This window comes from Octopus bimaculoides, chromosome 6, assembly GCF_001194135.2.
Source record: "Octopus bimaculoides isolate UCB-OBI-ISO-001 chromosome 6, ASM119413v2, whole genome shotgun sequence".
Taxonomy (NCBI): domain Eukaryota; kingdom Metazoa; phylum Mollusca; class Cephalopoda; order Octopoda; family Octopodidae; genus Octopus; species Octopus bimaculoides.
Window position 1 is genome coordinate 89,256,703 of NC_068986.1, and position 13,271 is coordinate 89,269,973.

Here is a 13,271-nt window from a genome sequence, read left to right on the forward strand (position 1 = left end):
TATATATATATATGTATGCATATACTGAAGGTACTAGGTCTCTACTCCCTAGAGCGCAGGCGAGAGAGATATGTAATAATATACATATGGAAAATACTGGAAGGACTGGTACCAAACTTTGGCATCAAGTACTACACGAATGCCCGCACATGTCGCCACTGCATGGTACCAAGGTTACTGTCCACTGGATTTCATATAAGAACAAGGTACTGAAACAGCCTCGGTTTCAGAGGACCTCAGCTCTTTAATGCCCTGCGAAAACATTTGAGAGACCTGCAAGACATGGATATAGAGGTCTTCAAAACAAAACTCGACGCTTTCCTCTCCACTATACCAGACGAACGAATGTCTCAGCTTCTGAATAGAGTTTGAAGTTTTCCCTGTTTTTATAGTGAGATCATGACTCAAATTAATATACGTTTTGAATAATATTTGAATGATAGAGTATTGTCTCATGACTGGTGTTAGAAATTTTTGTAGGTTCCCCGCTATATCTCTGTATTAGTATCAAGTGACAATATTTCGAGTTGTAAGGTAAGGCTGACACGGTTGAATGAACAAGTCCAAACAATCAATGCTCTGAAAGTTTTTGTCAAATGTTTGTAGAGAATGAACTCATGATTAAGTTTATAACCTTTTGTACGTTGCGCGCTAGTCCGTGCGTTAGTGTCACGTGACAGTATATATTGCGCCTAAAACCCAGTCAACACGGTTGAGTGAACGTTGTTAGTTATAATAAAGACAGACCAAATTTAATCTGTCTGGTGTGAGTGTGAACAGGAGTCGTTTGTATGTAGTCCAACAGTTAAGACTTAGGTTGTTAGCTGTGTAGCTTCCTAATGATAAGTGGCAGAGTGAAATTTGTGTTTGAATATTTATTGAGCCATGAACTCCCTATAAAAACAAGGCAAACTTCAAACTCTAGTCAGCCGTAAAACAGCTGCGACATAAGCCACATTTTCCTATTTCGAATTTTTGAAAATTAATCGAAACTGTGAAATCGGTTAAAGCTTCAAATATTTTAATAAAAAATGTTTTGACTATTCTCAGTCTATTTTCAACTTTTATTTTTCCTATATATATATATATATATTTCGGCTGATATACCCTCCAGCCTTCATCAGGTATCTTGGGGAAATTTCGGACCTGGGTTCTCATTCCTAATGTATTTTTCGATGTTATTATAATAATTATTATTACTATTATTATTATTATTATTATTATTGTTCAGGTCACTGCTTGGAATCGAACTCAGAATTTTGGGGTTAGTAGCCCGCGCTCTTAACCACTACGCTATATACCTGTGAATGATAGCAATTATATTAAACATAGGAAGTAACCTTAAAATGAAATCTACCTTCAACATTTGTAAATAGACTTATTCCATACATGTTATACAAAGTGACTCATACCCTCATTAAATATATAAAACTAATCTAACTAAAAATATATATAACAACCTAAACTATCAGCAAATTAGACTAATACATCTAAATAAATAAAAATTGTAATAAAATTGAAATTCTCACAACTAGAAAATATTGATTGGATTTTTGCTAGTATATATTTTTTTTTATTACTTCCACAAGTGAGTAGATAAAGCGGGTGGTAACCAGCTTTATAAAACCGATCTAAATTCCGTTAAAGGGAACGGTAGTATGATCCACCTCCTCAAAACCACAATTAGACATTGTCCACTGTGGTCGTAGTTTAGCCCCAAATTATTTGTAGAAAGGAATCCAAAATACACATATGCTAACATAAACAAACACACAAACGCATGCTATTATTTCAGTTGGTAAGTAACTATTCATCCATTAGGATGGGAATAAATTTTTGTCAATTTTTGCCCTGATGAGATTTTTACCTCTTAAATGCTTCATCCAATCTTAATTGCAAAATATGAATGAAGGTAAGAAATTGAAACGTATGTAGGCGATATGAAATTGACTATCATCTGTATTCAAACTCTTCATTTTCCTTATATTCTATTATCAAAATTCTGTTCTCATATAATGAATAGGTGAAAACATCTATAACGACTACTGGAACTTCATAAGCGTTAACATTAAAGCTATCAGACTTAATGAATTCCAAGTATATTAATCGAAATGGAGCCAAACCGGTGTACGCTTGCATAAAATACATCCCTGTGAAAGAGCAGCCTTTTTCCATTCGAAACTTTATGTATATAAATATATATATATATAATAACACAAATGATATATAGGCATATGCATGTATACATACATATATGTACATACTTACATCTACATGTATATATAGATGCATATCCGGGTACAGGATGTCAAAAAACGGATTTTTTTATGTACAACAGCGGAAATCAGACACGCCACTTATGGAACTTTTCCTTCGTCGGCTGCCTCTATTCTGAACTAGGCGTTTGGGGGTGCGTGTGTGTGTGTGTGTATGCGCATGATTTTACTTGTCTTTCACTGCTTGATAACTGTTATGCGTTTGTTTATATGCCCACTACTTATCTACTGCTCAGAAGAGAGAAGAGAAATTAATAGATTACTTGTTAGATCATTATGAAATATTGGGATCCATATGATCAATTAAAACATTGCAAGGTAATACTCCAAAATGGCCATAGTTCAATGACTGAAACAAGTAAGAAAATTATAGACAAAAGCATACAGTGATATTGTCAGCAGTTAAGTATTAATATTTCTTAGATTGGTTGAAGACTATAATTAATCGGAGTGAAGTAGTTCACCAGGGTACAGTATTGAATTAGTTCTAATTACATCGACCTAATGATACTGCATGGTACCCACTTTCAGATTCGAACTCATGTTTAACAGATTAGTAAATATAAAGCTGATTTTTACAATAAGGACTAGTATATAAATGTTTCTGACTTCGAACTATTTTATCTTTCTCCGATAGCGTAGATATGTGACCTCAGAATGTTCCCGATGTTTATACAGCTAAATATTTTACCAATCCTGAAAGGATTTAACTTCAGACAATAATGATAGGTATATTAATTGTCATTTTTAAATTTGTAAATAAAATTTCGCGATGTACTTTCATCTTCCAGACGCCTTGTGGTATTAAGAAAATGTGCTGAAGAAGAAAAAAACAAATTGTGCGTAGGATTTTTCGACAAACTCGCTGAGGATAGTTGCTCTCGTAAGAAATTTGTCATTAATTATATCGTACTTGAAGTTGTATTGATTGCAAACAAAGATTATTTTCTCACTTCTGTTAATGTCTCTCACAATCTCTTTAACAGTTTATTTTTAGTACCTGTGTCCAGGGCCCGTCTACACTATTGATTTTCTTTATTATTTAATATAGTATTTCGAACTGTTTCTATGTTTGTTCCCCTCTTTTTTTGACCTGCATACATTCTTGAATGTGCATTGTAAGACTAATTGATCAGTTTATATTTTTGAGCATCTATGGGGATATCATATGAGATATTAATTCATACACCTGAACACTGAGCGTTATCGTACATACACAGAGGCCCTTGCCAATCTTACGAACATTCTTGGGTAATACTTCACTGTCCTGAAATTTCCAGTTCTTAAAATTGCCCCACTACATTTCCAAATTCCTATTCTTTAATATGATTTTTCCAATCTGTAGTTTATAAGGTTAGGGTTTCTTTTATCATGAGGTCATTATCAGCTCGAATAGTATAAGTGTGTCGTTCCTTATTTTTATTAAACTTAAGACTGTTCGCATTGTTTGTAAATCGTATAGCTGCTATATAATCACAGTGTCATAAAAGATTGACAACTACCTGCAATTCGGAAATCTATGACCAGATGCATATATATATATATATATATATATATATATACGCTAATATCGATCAGTGAGGATTAGTGCTTAACACCGCTTGGAGAATAAATATTCTTTATTTTGTGGGTTACCAAGGCAACCAGTGGTTTCATGTAAAGGTATTTTGCCAATTGTGCCACATGGAAGTTTTTTCACCCCTCTCCTGATATATATATATATATGTAATCGAACGTGCGGGCGTGTGTGTTCGGTAAGACGTTTGTCTTACAGTCCTCATGTTTGTGAGTTAAGTCCCACTGCTTGACACGTTTGGCAAGTGACTTTTACTATATATATATATATATATATATACGAATATATGTATGATTTTCTATGTCCTTGTGTTTGTGATTGACCTGCACCACAATTGACAACATATGTTGGTGTGTTTACCTCTCTATAAGTCGGCAAAACAGAATGATAGATTAAGTACCAGACTGAAAAGAAGAACATAAGTACTGAGGTTGATACTGAGGTCGATTGATTCGACTAAAAATTCTTCAAGGCAGTTCTTCAACATGGCAACAGTCTAATTACTGGAACAAGTCGAAGTTCTTGTGCAGCTATACGTGTTACATTGTGTGCGAGTCAACTGGAAAGTCGATTTTTTTATGAGACGGAATGTTTTCTGAAACGTGATGGAAATTTATGTACCTATAGCTGAAAAACATATATGTTAAAACATATATGTTAAAACATATATGTTTAGTACTTTCTTCTTGACATTACATATTAAATATTTTTCGTTACTGTAATCTACTTCAGGATGTATACATAGCTTGCCATCATGTGTAATTTACTAATTTACCTCATGAAGTGTTAAGAATGTTGTTAATACAAACTATTACAGGAAAAGTGCTGAATGATATCTGATGTCAGTTAGAGTGTTAAGGCACGGAGATTTTAGCTGAAAATATTTATACATTTCCAGCATGAGCATAAAATAATTACTAAAATATTCATTCAACTATTTAAGAATATAGTTGTTTCTAATTGCATCCTCATTAAAGGTGACATTACCAATATCAGATATATCAACCAGCGAGAAAAAACATAGACCAACATATACAACATAACTTACCAAAGCACAAATAACACGATTATCAACTTGGTTACTAACCAGTGTATATCACACCCTTCTACACCAATAAAGAATCTCTAAGACACATGCATATCCTTAAGTTATGAAAAAGGAAATATACATTGCTGAACGTAAGAAAATAACAATAATCGTCAGGATTTTCAAATATTCATTACATTAAGCATAGCACCACAACGGAAAACGTGCAGATTGTAATAATTATAACTTGTTTTTCTAAAAGTTCAACTGAACTACAGCCAACGCAAGAAATCACAAAGTTTATAGACAGTTTTGTTATGTTAAACAATGTAATATGGATTAAGTTCACATTTAAATGTTTTAATTTATGCAGTATTTTAATTTATGTTTAATATATCAAGAATAATTAAGATATAATAAAAATGTGCATGCCTTGCAGCGGTCGACAACTGTACAAATTCCTTGAAAACAACTTGTCTCCAAGCGGAAAAAAATTATCCCATACTTAAACCAGACACAAATTACTGCGAGTACATACATTTTCTTTCTAATCTTACAATTTGTTACTACCTGGAATATTTACATGTTCATTTATTGTACAAAAAACTATTAATTAATTTTACTTATTAAGTTTTTTTGCTTAGAGTGCATAAGTTTCAATAGGAAACAGTAATTGATTGGTACTAACAATATCGAGTTAAACATGGTATATATCGACAATATCATTACTTGAGTCAATTTTTGACCAATCATTAACTATTTGTCTAATTCCAAGTATGGACACAAGTTCATGAATGCGTATTAGGATTATGTTTCTTGAATTATTCATGCCAATTTTTAAAAAAAATTACAATATTTTAGAAAACCCTAAGGTCATATCAACATTTATATTATAAGCAATACACATCGTTTTAACCTCGTTAACTGCAGTATCTGTCTCGAGATAGCATATCATATAGACCTATAATGTTAAAACACACAAAAGCACATCAGTAGCAGTTGTGGTAGTGACACTGTTATATATGTATTTTGGCCACTCTGAACATTGTCAATAGCAAGTAGCCACTGACAACTGTATGCTTAGAGTAAATCAACCGTTACTGATGTAGTACATCGCGAAAACGAAAAAGACTATTCAACATTTTGTTATTCGTTAGTACACACAATTAATGAACATTTTCTTCATCTTTCTTCTAATGTTTCACTCTAAAACAATTTTCCGAGCGAAATGTGCCAGTAATTTTGAAAAATTAATCTCATTTGCTGGCGGTTAGAAATCAATTTCTAAATTATGAATCTTCTCGTGGTAACATATTTTGCCCCACCGCACTTCTAAAAAATTACACCCAGTGTCAACTTGATTACGTTATGTAAAGAAGATAAATATTAGTAGATATTTGAAGCTCATAAACAGATTATGGAATATACCGAGATTTAGCAGTAGTAGATCAATCATCAAAATATTGTTTTTTTTTAAATTTTTCTGATATGAATCATTATTTTTGTATTTCAGTCGTTTGCGCGTATACGAAATATGTGCTTACACGAAGAATCACACCTGTAAACATTACTTCAGCGATCTCTTTCACGCAATGTGTAAATGTATGTTTGTATTATTAATTTACTTCGTCTTAATGACTTGGTCTACGACTGGTCCTTTTGAGGTGTCATTTGTGTTGTTTCAGATGACTGGAAATATTTAAAGTTTTTGACTGTCAAATAATTGGACAGATAATAAGTGTAATGATATAATCACAAACAGAAGTGGATTTCTTTTAAGTACATATAGTCTAAGAAATCGTTGTCGTTACTAGTAACGATGGTAGTAATAGTGGTAGAGGTCATATTGTTCTCGTTATTATTGTTGTTGTTGTTGAAGGAACTGATTTAATCAATGATTTTGCCCACAGTTATAAAAACTAGGCTTACATGAGACTAAACTAAAAATATCCTGATTCTGAGCAACATTTACATAGGTAAACGTTTCATTCTACATAAAAGCACACAGAAGAAAGATGTTTTAGACTTCTAGAATTATGGTCTAAAGTTTTATCGCTCTGATCGTCCCATTGCTATTTGTTTACCAAGGACTACATTGTCCATGATTTCTTTCTAGTTTTGTTATTACTTGAAGATGTAGCTGCTATTTCTAGACATTTCATGAACCACTTAAAGTCACCTTTCTTGAATACTGAGTGTATGAATTAATATGCTCTGCCCTTTTGAATAAGGTATGCTGAGAGTTATCCCAAGGAAACAAATTATTTATAAGACTGTGCAGGGCCTGTCATGTTTCATCACGAATAAGATCAAGCAGTGACTCACTTGGTATGTATGTGCGTGTGACTGAGACATGATTGACATTTTGTACAGCCCAAAACGGTGTACGATGAGTGACGTAACTGGCCTATCGGATTTCTCATGAGCTTCCGACTGGGCTTTCTCAAGTACATAGAAACTTCGTTTATTTATGATTTATAAATTGGAGTTGACAGGTCACAAATTCATAAACGTAACTCTATAATACTGTTTTCTGGAAACTACGCATAAAATGCTTTTTCTTAGTGACTGTTAGGATTTTAAAATAGACGAACCGTTTGCTATTGAATGTTTCAGGTTTGGAAGTCAACGAAATATTCAGAAGATTGTTATTGTAGCACAAATGATTTATAGTAGGTAGAATAGTTTTCTGGTATCAGTTACAATACTGAGTGGGGTAGGTTTCAATTCATAATGCTTATGATCATTAAGATATCAATCAAATTATTTACCAATAATTGGTAAATAATCACTGCAAGTGACATTATGAGAATTATGGATAGCATGCTTGGCAAAACACGTTTCCAAAGCAAAGCACTACATTTACATAATGATCCCATGATTAGGAAGCATAATATGTGGGCCCTCTTCATAGACCTTCATCTTGATGTTATATTTCTGCGTAGCACTGCAAACGACAAAAGAATTGTAAAATATCTAGATTAATAAATCCGAAATTCTCACTGTCCGTCCGAAACCCATGTACCTCAGTCTAGATTTGTTGTACATTGTTATATAGCTATTTGGAATCAGGATGATTCCGGGATTGAAAACCTGCCCTTCATTTGGTCCTTGAATATCAAGCATTGGAATCTGATTTAAAAGCATGTGGATAGCTATTTATTGCAGGCGAAGCTTGCCTGAATCACGCCATCTTGGTTGACGTATCTCATATGATGTCAGAGATCAAAGGGGCGATAGATAACATTCGCTTCGTTAACGTCGAGATAAGAACTTTGGGACAAATTAGCCAACAGCTTGGAATTCGACATCAGAGTGGAGCAATAGAATGACTGCATTACAGAATAAATTCTCATCCTTCCATAACCTCTGATCAAACACCACCGGAGTATATAGTTATTATAGACGCATTATAGTCATGCTATTTAGCTCTCTCTCTCTAGTTTTGGTCCACAGGCCCAATTAGAACTTCGCAGGAGGTAGCTCAGAAGTCCACACGGAATGCGGTTTTCAAGCGAGTATGTTATAAGAGAGATTTTGAGAACAAAAATAAATCGCATTAAACGTACAATTATCTTTTTAAACTACACAGAACAAAAAATAATCCAGAAACAGCCAGCATTTAAAAGTTATCAACATTACTTTTATCTAATTTTAAAATTACAACACAATCCACATCAGTTGGAGTGCACAAAATCGCAGTTATATAAATAACAACCATTCCATCGTCAATCTCTACATTGCAACAGATAACCTGGATTAGGAATAAAAGTTAATGTTTTAAATTATGGTACACCATGTTGTTTTTCGTCTTTATGATAAGGTTATTTTGATAAATTCAGACGGAATATGTCACATTTATAGCCCATGAAGAACAACGTGACTGCATGGAAATATATAGATCAACTTGCTTGAAAGCCTTTAGCGAATATCCTGAACTGAATCCAGACAGAAACTATTGCAGGTACGTACATTTACGTACTGCTATCTCTAATATCTTTATATTTATTTAATATTTGCATAAATAAATAGATAACTGCGTAGTTAAGAAAATCCTTTTGTGACTATGTGATTCCGGATTCTGTTTCACTGCGTAACTCCTTTGTCAATATATATGTTAAAATAGTACCGTAAATGAATGTGCATGTGTGTGTCCGTTATTGTTAGACAAGTGGTTTGCATCATCGTAACTTAGTGGTTCGTCAAACGATATCGATAGAATCAGTATCAAGTTTATATTATTTCCTTTCAGTTTTATCAATTAATGTCCAGTTAAGAACTAAAGATGATTGCAGTCCAATAACCACAGCAATTAAAAGAACAAATGATGAAATACTACAACAACATATCAACAGTTAATTACATTCGTACTGGACTTGAAATAATCGGTTGGAGTGCGATAGTTCTGTAGGTTACTTTACTTTGTTGGTACTAATTATATTGACTGAGCTAAGGATGGCGCATATCGATCACATTTACATTTGAACATACGTTTTACAGATTACTAAATATAAGGCTGATTTCTCATATAGAGACAAACACAATTATGTAACTCCAGCATCCAACGACGAATTATTTTATATTCTTCGTCATATGAATGGATAATTACTCAAGGCAGTTATTTCACCACATAATGAATACAATGTTTTTATCGCTAGCTCTTTTGAACTTGGATATTAATATCGTGTTGGTGTATCTCTGGCAAAATGGTTAGAGTATACTAATATACTTAATAGGAGAGGTTAGGAAGGAAATAATTTAAGATAACATAAAACAAGATAAAATACAATTAAAAGTAGTAGAGTGAACATATGTAAGAGGTTTTATTTTCCGTAACAGATTTATGAGTATAAAAGTTTTAAAGGTAAAACGGCAACAAAAACCACAGCAGCAACAACATCAATAACTCGTCTCGCCCTTTTTAGATAGACTGGGGACCGTTGATGAAAAATGGGTCTTCTATCAAAATCTAAACATTGTTTTGATGAAGGGGTAAAAGCCCGAATACAACCGAAAGGGGAACTCCATATGAAGAAGGTTCTTCTCTCTGTTTGGTGGGATTGCAAAAAGGTCTTCCGCTTTGAATTGCTACGAACTAATGCGCAACAATCAATAGGCAAATCTACTCTCAGTAATTAGAGTATTAGTGATTCGAAAGTGAATGGTATTTCATCAGGACAATGCAAGACCCTACACAGCAAAGATCATCACGTCACAAAACATCGAGGAACTTGACTGAAAGAGAGTTGCTCATCCGCCCTGTTCCCCAGACCTTGCACATTCAGGTTACCATTTGTTCGGTAGTTTACAGAATCATTTGGATGTAATAACTCTCGAAATAACTGAGGGAGTCGAAACTGACCTTTCGGAGTTCTTCTCTTCGAAACCGAAACAGTTTTTCACTAAAGGGATCAAAAAGTTTACGAGTAGATGGAAATATGCTATAGATAATCATGGGAACTATATTGACGTTTAAGTTTCATATGATCACTTGCTTTCCTTATTTAAAATTAGGACATTATTTATGGGATGGCCTGATATCCTTAATCACTTACATCCATGAAACTTTCATATCCATAAATCTGTTACGGAAAAGTAAACCTCCTCATGCTTCTTCCAATTCTATGAATTTGTATTGTATTTTATCTTGTGTTATTTTTCATTTATTTTATTTCCGTCAAAACTCTCCTACTAACGTTATCCTGATATCTTACTATATGGGTATTTTAATATATCAATCTTTAAAAGATTATAACTTCAGTGTATCATTAAAACAAAGTATTGTCATTATTTACATTTGACGGTTATTTGTCCTCATCTTGTTTGTTGTTAATACCGTTGTATTCGGCTGATATACCTTCCAGCCTTCGTCAGGTGCCTTGGGGAAATTTCGAACTACTACGCCAATATGCCCGTTGGCATATGGCGTAGTAGTTAAGAGCGCAGGCTACTTACCCCAAGATTCCGAGTTCAATTCCAAGCAGTGGCCTGAATAATAATAATAATAATAACAACAACAACAACAACAACAACAACAACAACAACAACATCAAAAATACCTTAGGAATGAGAACCCAGGTTCGAAATTTTCCCAAGACATCTGATGAAGGCTGGAGGGTATATCAGCCGAGACGTTGTGTTAACAACAAACAAGGTGAAGTCAAATATCTGCCATATGTAAATAATGTACATAATTCTTCATCTCTTAAATATAGAACTGGAAGTTACTGCAAATTTACACATATTTTTTACCAGTTTTTCCATATATATATATATACATACATCTTGCAGACGACTCATCGAATTCGAAAAGTGTGCTGAAAGCGATAACGACAAGCATTGCAAAATTTATCTTCGCTTACTCTATACTATGAATTGTGGAGGTAAGAATGACTTATACAGAATGAATGTAAAGCATTCATTAAAATATTAAATCTAACTGTAACATTATTAATACGTCTTTCAGCAGCCATAATCAGTGTGATATTACAAATTTGAAACATCACAGCCACAAGAAAAATATATGCAACCTACCTTATTAAACGCTTTTCCAGACTAGGGTACTCTCTACTACACACAAGACAAATAACTCAACCTGATACACGCAAATACCTTAGACTGTATCTTTTTCTCTACATTTCTGAATGGCACCATAACTCAGAATTATGAATATAGAAGTCCCCCTCATGATGGCACTAGGTGTGATAGATCGATGATTCGGAAAACTAGATTACAGAGAGTAATGTGATTATTATACATTTTTCTTTAAATCTAAATCAAGTATCCCCATCGTTTCCTATACGCAAATTTACAATATTACATAGCGAAAATATTTTTGTCACCGTCAAGCAACGTATTTATGTTGGCACTCTGAGGCTTACGACGTCGGGGGTTCCAGTTGATCCGATCAACGGAACAGCTTGCTCGTGAAATTAACGTGCAAGTGGTTGAGCATTCCACAGACACGTGTACCCTTAACGTAGTTCTCGGGGATATTCAGCGTGACACAGTGTGACAAGGCTGACCTTTTGAATTACAGGCACAACAGAAACTGGAAGTAAGAGCGAGAGAAAGTTTTGGTGGAAGAGTACCACAGGGTTCGCCACCATCCCCTGCCGGAGCCTCGTGGAGCTTTAGGTGTTTTCGCTCAATAAACACTCACAACGCCCGATCTGGGAATCGAAATCGCGATCCTATGACCGCGAGTCCGCTGCCCTAACCACTGGGCCATTGCGCCTCCACCAAGCAACGTAATATACATTACAAATGATAACGTGGATTGTGAACAAGGTAAAAAGTTTTAAATTATGGTGTGTACAGTATAACACTTTCTTAGTATGCCAAACGTATTTTTTTAGATTTAAAGAAAAAATGTTAAAATGTTTTGCAGTGGAAAAAATTTGCTTACGTGCGATTGAATCAAAATGTGAACATGCTGAAAAAGAGTATCCCATAAGTAACCCAGATTTGAATTACTGCAAGTACATATATTTTCTTACATATCTGACTATTATTATTACATCTAATATTTACATATTTGTATATTTGATTGTACAGTTGCACCATAAATTATTAATTAGAAATGTTTGTTATATTGGTACAAGCCTAGAAATGCGTACTCGAAGTGTATTTGATTCAACAGAAAATAATAATTGACTCCTGCAAATTACACCGATCTAAACACGATGCATATCGACGACATTATGACTTGTACTGACTATTGGCAGATTACCGAATATATACGTAATTCCAAGGAGGGACACAAGTCAAAAGATACACATTTTGGACAATGGTTCTTGAACAATTCAAGAGCAATTTCCCAAGTGAAATGCGCCAGCACCTTTTAAAATTTAATCTGCATTTCCAAATTTAGAAATCAGTTTATAATACACATACAATTCCCCTCTCAAAAAGGAATTACATTGCTGTCCCGAAAATATAAAAATTAAACACAGTGACAACTAGATTTTAGCATGTAGAAAAGATATTGTTACTAGATATTTTAACCGTAGCGAAATTTAAGCTGAGTACTTCGATAATCAAAAATATTGATGAAATTATTAAAAGCTAGCAGGACATATTGAAAACAATATGAAATTTCAAACGAGCAAGAAATTTCAAAAACCTCTTTTCAAATCCTGACATTTCATTAAAACTGTAATTTCAGATATATTCAAAATGAACATGTAAGCATAGGTGTGGCTATATGTATGAAGTTTGCTTCCCAACCGGGTTCAGTCTAATATACCTTCGAGCAAACCAAGGACTTGTTAGTGGATTTGATTGGCAAAAACTGAAAGAACTCCGTCGTATATAGATATATATATATATGTGTGTGGGGGGGGGGTGAGTCTGTGTCCCCTTCCACCGCTTGACAACCGATGTTAGTGCG

At 33.9% G+C, this 13,271-nt stretch overlaps 1 protein-coding gene across 2 annotated transcripts in view; it reads left to right on the forward strand.

The window, feature by feature from the left end:
- Positions 1-13,271, forward strand: part of LOC128248155 (uncharacterized) — a 44,564-nt gene that overhangs the window by 16,486 nt on the left and 14,807 nt on the right. The window contains exons 7-12 of one of the 2 annotated variants that reach the window (XM_052968932.1): positions 3,068-3,159; positions 5,319-5,409; positions 6,393-6,481; positions 8,744-8,843; positions 11,171-11,262; positions 12,270-12,356. In XM_052968932.1, the coding sequence (XP_052824892.1) occupies positions 3,068-3,159; positions 5,319-5,409; positions 6,393-6,481; positions 8,744-8,843; positions 11,171-11,262; positions 12,270-12,356 (551 nt within the window). Of the gene's footprint in view, positions 1-3,067; positions 3,160-5,318; positions 5,410-6,392; positions 6,482-8,721; positions 8,844-11,170; positions 11,263-12,269; positions 12,357-13,271 lie in introns of both variants that reach the window. The other variant, XM_052968931.1, reaches the window with a different exon arrangement.